Source organism: Amphibalanus amphitrite, unplaced genomic scaffold (assembly GCF_019059575.1).
Source record: "Amphibalanus amphitrite isolate SeventyFive unplaced genomic scaffold, NRLGWU_Aamphi_draft 000444F_arrow, whole genome shotgun sequence".
NCBI lineage: Eukaryota > Metazoa > Arthropoda > Thecostraca > Balanomorpha > Balanidae > Amphibalanus > Amphibalanus amphitrite.
In genome coordinates, this window is record NW_024881938.1 from 30,073 (window position 1) to 37,402 (window position 7,330).

The 7,330-nt window shown below is 47.1% G+C and overlaps 1 protein-coding gene across 1 annotated transcript; it reads left to right on the forward strand.

Moving 5' to 3' along the window:
* The first annotated feature begins 765 nt into the window (after positions 1-765).
* Positions 766-2,858, forward strand: LOC122391547 (probable serine/threonine-protein kinase MARK-A). Its single transcript, XM_043385586.1, has 2 exons — positions 766-1,226; positions 2,546-2,858. Exons 1-2 carry the CDS (start codon positions 868-870, stop codon positions 2,856-2,858), a joined length of 672 nt encoding a protein of 223 aa, XP_043241521.1. The 5' UTR covers positions 766-867.
* The last annotated feature ends 4,472 nt before the right edge of the window (positions 2,859-7,330 follow it).

Here is a 7,330-nt window from a genome sequence, read left to right on the forward strand (position 1 = left end):
ACCTTTTTGTTCTTCCTAGTGTTTACTTTTCTTTCCTAGGTTATTATTTCAGAAGCTGTCGAGTCTCGACATTTGTATTGTTACGTGTTCACGCCAACGGTTGTACAGTAGGTCTACAGAATAAGTCCTCGCCGTATGGGGGTCACCAGTGGGCAGTTAGCGCCTGAGCGCTACTCAGGCCCCACCGGCCCGCATACGGAGAGGACTTATTTTGCGACCTACTGTACTCGAAGCGACGGATCGCCGTGGTCTGACACACAGTTCTATATCTTTTCAGGTGTGCTTGACGACCTAATTGAGCTAGTCGATGCGAACCTAGCACAACCAGACAGCACAACAGACAGCTCGGAACCAGCAGACACCACGCATGGCGTCACGCCCGAGGAACCAGAGGCACAGAGCGAGACCAGCTCCAAATCGCCGTATCCGTGGGACTTCAGCAGCCGCTCCTCACTGCGGCCGATACCGCAGTCGCTCGGACTTGTTGACAGCCCCGGGGGGTGGCCAAGATCGGCCGGTAGGGCACCGAGGTCGGTGGTGGCGATAGGTGGTGAGCACCGGCCTCGCCGTCGCTCTTTGACGCGCGCCTGGCGCAATGACTGGCCCAGGAAGGCTCACCAGTCTGAGACTGCTCTACGCTACTCTAGAAACGAATTGCCAAGAACGTCATTCGCAGCAGCTCCATCAGCTGGGAGTGCTAAGAGCGAACATCATCAGAGTGAAGGCAGATACAGCTTCAATAAGCGACTGAGCAGACTACACGACTCGGAGGGATATGGGCAGCGCAGTCCCAGCATCCAGAAACGATCGGGACTCTCTGATTCGCACAGCACGTCAAACAACGGGTTGAGACGGCTATGGTCGAGGATGAAGAGCGCGATGTCGCGACTTCCCAGGATGATGTCCAGGAGGCTCCACGGTCTGCGCCGATGGATGGCGTCCCGCGGAGCCCAGTGGTCATCCGGTGACCAGGAGCTGTCAGACACGTCACGTTATCCGAGATACGAGCAGGGACAACATCAGAACTACTACCAGACGGAGCAACAGGAGCCGGCCGTCTCTCTGAGGCAGAGCTCTTCTGCTGAGGAGAGGAGGATGTGCAGGTGCAACGTCCCACCGAGAAAGAGATACAGGAACGTCGTTGCTAGCAGTGCGCTGGGACAGTTCCTCAGCACCAGCTTCTGGATACCAGCGCTGGGACTCGTGTACCTCCTTGGTTTCTCCAGGTGAGATTGACTTACTTGGACTTTCTGAGAGCATGGCCGGCCGCTGGCCTCAAAACCAGCTCATGCGTCAACGGGGAAGGGTATTGAGTACTTGCTATCGTTTGGTTGAGGTGCTGAATTGTTTTTGTTGTCTCTTCTTCAAGTACTTATCGCTGGCCCATGTTCCTAAACGATACAACAGGAGATGATTTGTTTAGACCCCGTGACGACATGTGTGTTCTTCCCAGTTCATAATCAAGATGAGAAATTCATTCATGTGCTTGAATCTTATTTCTGGTAAAACATTGATAAATTAAATAAATTGCACAATCTTCCTAACAAAAGGAAACTTTGAAAAACATCCTTCCTGCCTGCCGTCAAAATTATGTAGAACGTTTGCTGGGCTTAAAGGTAGTGTGCCACCTTTGAAAGATTTCCCATTTTATTTTTCCTAGGATAAGAAGCTTCTGTTTTTACCTAATATCGCAAAAAAAAATCAAAAATGGGCCTGGAATAGTGCCTTTTTCGCCTAAAAGTTTTTCGGTTTTTAGATATGTATAACAACTGTAGTGGGCTCACCTGCAAACAGGCGTCGGGCAATAATCGCGAATGCGGCGCACTTGTGACAATAAACAAAGGTCATTATAGTGTTACGACCATACGACGTACGGGAATGAGTTATCAGCTGTCTAATCGTAGACAACACAATGTCGAGCCTTAAACTGTAAGCCCGTATTGTATTGTTTCTTTTATTTGGCTGTCGAACATTATTTATGGTTTGAAATATGATTTTATGTAAAATAATTGATATGAAAAAGCCGTCTTATAAGTTATGACCCCATTTCACCACACGCAAGTGGCAGAAATGACAATGATCAGCTGACGCATTTTTCTTGGCCGAAGTCAGAGCGCGCGGCCCGACGCACCACGCGTATTTGGAAATTCCGACCTCGACGAGCATCAGAAGCCACCTAACAGGCGTGTCCGAAACCGCAGGAGATGATGATGAACGGGTTTATCGAAACTTGATTGGATGAGCATATCGGTAATAGCGATTTCAGTGTGTGCATTTATTGTTCATAGTGGTGTGAAATGTGGTTGGGGTACGACCGACAACCCGTCGGGGCGAATTTCGCACTGGGGTACTCAAAATTTGAAGAATTTAAGACGTTTCCATGAGTTTTGAAGGTATGGATAAGTTCTAAAAATCCGGTTCTCCTTATCTGGGCCATTAACTCCATACGGTCCAAGAAAGCTGGCACACTACCTTTAAAACTGTAAGATCAGCTTTTGGCATCGTGAGTTCTGACCACTGATCTATCTTATTTTCTGTGTTCCAGTGCCAGTACCAACAACAACAACAACAATAGCGGTACCGGAGGGGTCAATGTCACGGACTCGGATACGGTCACCACAACCAACAACGACGACGACGACTTGTCCAACGCAGTCACCATCACCGTCACCAACTCTCCAACCAACACCAACACGGCCACACAGACCAGCATGGACACCACCACCACCACTGTCACCGACAACTCAATGAACACCAACAACGGTGGTGACAACACTAATACAAATAATAACACCAATAATGGAAACAACGGTAACAATGGTAACAATGGAAACGGCGGCGGACGTAAAATGAAATAGCTGATACCTATGGGCCGCCAAGGAAAATTCAATGCTTGACATATAAAACTATCATGCTCGTAATCAGCTGTATCTAGTTGCATGACGTATTGAATTGAATATTGCAAGAAGACATCCTAAATAGTTTTTTTTTTCTTGAAATTGTACCCCAAGTTGCCCCTAGAACAAACAAGTCCTCAATACTGCTGGTTAGGTCCCCTGTTGATATCGTAACTTTTCATGGAGTCCGGCAGTCCTATACCAACCTACTTTCGATTATCTTATAACAAATTGTTGTAATTCGGCCTAACCTTGGTACAGAGAGACGAGATACAGGGAAGGTAACAAGGCTGTGGGGCGTGGAGTGTGGATATTGTTCGAGGAGGCTGTGCACGCTGGGCGGTCTGGTTGATAGAAGAAACGGATTGTGACTTTTACAGATTTATTCATTTATTTATTTGCTGTCGAGAGGTTATGGTTGCAGTCGGTGCTAGCGGCCGGTGGTGATGATTTGCGTAATTATTTTTAAGTGAACTATGACCTGGGATGATTTCGTCCACAGATAACAGTAGTACTACTGTTACTACTGTTATCTACTGTACTACTGTACTACTGTTATCTGTGTTTCGTCGAATAGCTGATCGGCAGCTATTCGACGTCGATGGATGTCGATGGATGTGCTGGCCAGCGGCTATTGCCTAGGTGATCTCAAGGTGTTTGGGGAAACATTACTATTTACACGCTGAAGGCATTTTATTTTGTGTTTAAAAATCCATCGGCCGCTGAGGTAATGGGCTGTTTGGGCTAATGCTCTGCTCGGTCATTAAGGTAATTAGTTTTTGTAGATCAGGATCTGGTGAACAAGATTCAATTTCTGCACAACATGCTGGGAATGCTCGCTATAGGCGCTCTACCTGGGCTGGTTGATGGCATGTAGAAATGGTAGATATGGCTAGGGTGTGGAAAGACATGGAGTGTGTTTTGTTTCGTTTAGGGTTAAGCAATAAATAATAAAGATGCATTTGTCTCCATGTGTATCAAAACAACATTTCACCTTATCATCCTCCATCGCCACATATTGTAACTAAACGATAAAAGTGCACCAATTAGTAAAACAAACTAACGGAATGATAGTCATGATAGGTTATCTTTCTTTTCTGAACAAAATACAGGCTACACTTTTCAAGGAACTGAACAAAACCACAGCGCAGTAAAAAAAAAGTGGTTAAATGAGCTCACTCTCATCACACGGTGCCTGGTGCGGATCGCGTGTACTCGTACTCGTACTTAGTCGACTACAGATGGATGTTTCACTCCTCAGAAGCTATCAGTTGACCGGAGCGCTAAGTTGTGCCGTTTATCACGCAATTCAGCGTGTCGATTGTGAGCATTGGGATAAAGCTACAATTTGTGAACTCAGCCCGTGTTATGTGGCACAGCCTACCACTCCAGGCAAATAATTGCCTGTGAAAAGTGGAACATCATTCTGTAGTCGACTATAATGTGAGCTTACATATCGGGCGTCATTTCCAGAACCCCACGGGCCTGCCAATGGGTTGGCTGACATAACCCAGTGCATAACCTCGCTACGAAGCTAGTCTTGGCATATTGTCGAGCTATTAGTTGTATAGTACCACGTTTTAGTGGTAAATTGAACGTAATTCGCTGTAAAGGAAAACAAACGTTTAACCCTCGCCCGTAAACGGCGATCTGCCACCTTCGCCCATGCAGGGGGGGGGGGGTTGGTGCGACCCCCCCCCCTTGGCGTTTGAAAACGGAGCGTCGTAGAGCTTAGCGGAAAAAACCAACGGATTGCTCTCAACGAGATCTCGCGATTGGTGGTATATTTTTTGGTCCTAGGTCAACATTTGACCTACTTTTGACAGTGGCGGCGGAAGGTATTCTAGGATAGGGGTGCAAACGATATTGAAGCGCCCCTTCCCGCTGGGCGCCCCTTACCATATACACGGTTGTAGTAACACAAACAGTGGAGAGACGTTTGACAATGTGTTGTACCTGTTAATACGTTCAGAATTACAGTTTTTATGTAACGAGAAATAGTTAGGTACATTCCATAGCGTAAATGTAACCTTCATAATGTTCGTTTAGAAACAACCTCATCACCATATCATAAGATTCTCCGAATAAGGCATATCGAAAAGAGTTCCACGGTTCAGTGAAATTAATGCCGCCCCAATCTCCGATAGGCGCCCCAGGTGATACATGTCGCCAATCAACACCAACGGGCGCCCCATTGAAATGAATACCGCCCTTCAACACTGGCAGACGCCCCAGTGGAATGAATGCCGCCCCACAATGCCGATGGCCGTCTCTGCACTGGAAAATCAGTTTCGCCCCTATACAGGCGCCCATAGAAGTTTGCAGAATGCTATTCCTGGTCATAATCATCTCCCCAGTAAAAAACGCAAAATACGCCCCAGCACTAGGGGTGTAACCGCCCATACGGACAGTGCAATTTTACAGGTCCCAATCTCGGACCTCCCTTAACATTCATATTTTGTAAACGGCAAACCGCCCCCGATAAATGTTACACAAACTAATTTCCTCTCGCATATCGGCCATCAGGCGCCCCTTTTTGTCGCATGGAGCCTGCAACGCTATAAGCCCTCATATGTTCGTGTTGGCGTTCGGAGGCTATCGCCTTCAAAGACGTCTCCATACATGTTTCTTTTTCGTCCCACACACAGGCGCCCCTCTTTCGCATGCAGGCGCCCCTCTTCCGCATGGCGCGCTTCTCGAGTGGCTGCGCCCTCCTAGCCTTTATCGCCTGGCAAGATTATATTCGACAGGGTCGGCAGCATCTGCCTTTGTTTCAGATAAGGATGCCCTCCACTCTTCAGCATATCAAAAGATACTTTTCCCAAGTCATTGCCACCCTCTTCGTGTCACAAGTGCCTTTATCAGTTGCGGTGTCGCACTGCTCAGCTTTATGGCCGCCGCACCTCTTATAACTTCCTGCCTCCTCTACAGATTTTCGAGGCGCCCCTTTCCATAGCTTTAGGGTGCAGCTGCCCCCCTTGCCCCCCTGCTTCCGCCGCCACTGACTTTTGACCGGTCAAAGGTCAAATTTTCGGAAAAATAGACTTTTTTCAACTTTCCGCGGCGATTGCGGCAAAACGGTGGGAGATATCGACTTGCAACCTTCACTATCGTGTTCCTTGATCAATTCTCTATCGTTTGGTATGTATTTCGTTTCCCTAGCTCTAAAAATGGCGCGTTGGGAGCGCCGGAAGTCGGCAAGGTCACAGTCGGCGGCAGAAATTCGAAAAATCAAAATTTAAATTTTTGAAATCTGATTGTATTTATGGATTTGGAAGGTCCATTTGCTCCCTATAGAAGCTAATATTGCTGCATATTCCCATTGAGGTGACAAGAATTAGCAAAATAGTGGTTCGGGCGCTTTTCAAAAATAGTACCGGACGCTGTTCCTCTTGTGACGTCATAACTCCGTGACCTGACCTGACCCGGTCAAGTTTCTTATACCATATGATAGCCAATACTTGCCCCAACATGCATGGGAAGTTTCATCACGATCCATCAACCGATGTCCGTACCACCGGCAGGAAACCTCTTGCGTTGGCACTCAGTTTGTGAAAATCCGGCCGGAGGCTGTTCCCTTTGTGACGTCATAACTCCGTGACCTGACATGACCCGGTCAATTTTTTTTTATCAAAAGATGCGCAAGGTTTGCCCCATAAGGTACCCAAAATTTGGCGGCGCTGCGCGCCGCCGTTTTTGTACTATTTCCGAAAAACCTCAGGGGGGGGGGGGGTGCACCAACCCTCCCTACATGGGCGAGGGTTAAAATACGCAAGTGTACGAAAGAGTTAAATAAATGCTGGTACAGAATTGAAAACCAGAAACGCATGCCATTGTACTTGTGACAAAGAAACTAATATGTCGATAGTTCCAATGTAGCTTCACTGCTCATAAATCGCACTATTGTAGTTTCCAATCTATAAACATAGAAGTGAGTCCTCAAGAGGATGACTGATTGCTTATTTCGTATGCAGGTGCTATAGGCTAAATGGATTCATTCATTAGGTGCATGAAGGCAAAAACTAAGCTATCATTAGGGTGATTGGGCGTTCCACAACTAATGTCGTCTTTTGTTTCATGCCTCTCTTGCGCTTGTCGTTATCATACTTAGCTGCTATTGTTCATTCTTCAACTTTCATGCAACACTAATCATGCCATATGACCTAGTATGTTTGACAGGATCATTTTTAGATGTATAACACCACGTTTTAGTGGTTAATTGTACGTTACAACGAAATAAGGTGGTCCGAGGTTCGTATACGAATTTACACAAACGTCCAGCCCCGGATGCTGCCTCCTATCATCTGTTGAGTGTTGGGTGGGCACGGTCAGTGTACAAGTACATACATGCTTACGAACCGTTGTAATGGCTCGCTTGGCGCATTTTCCGCCGGCCACCTGCCAACCGAGGCGCCGAGGATCCCGTCCCCGTG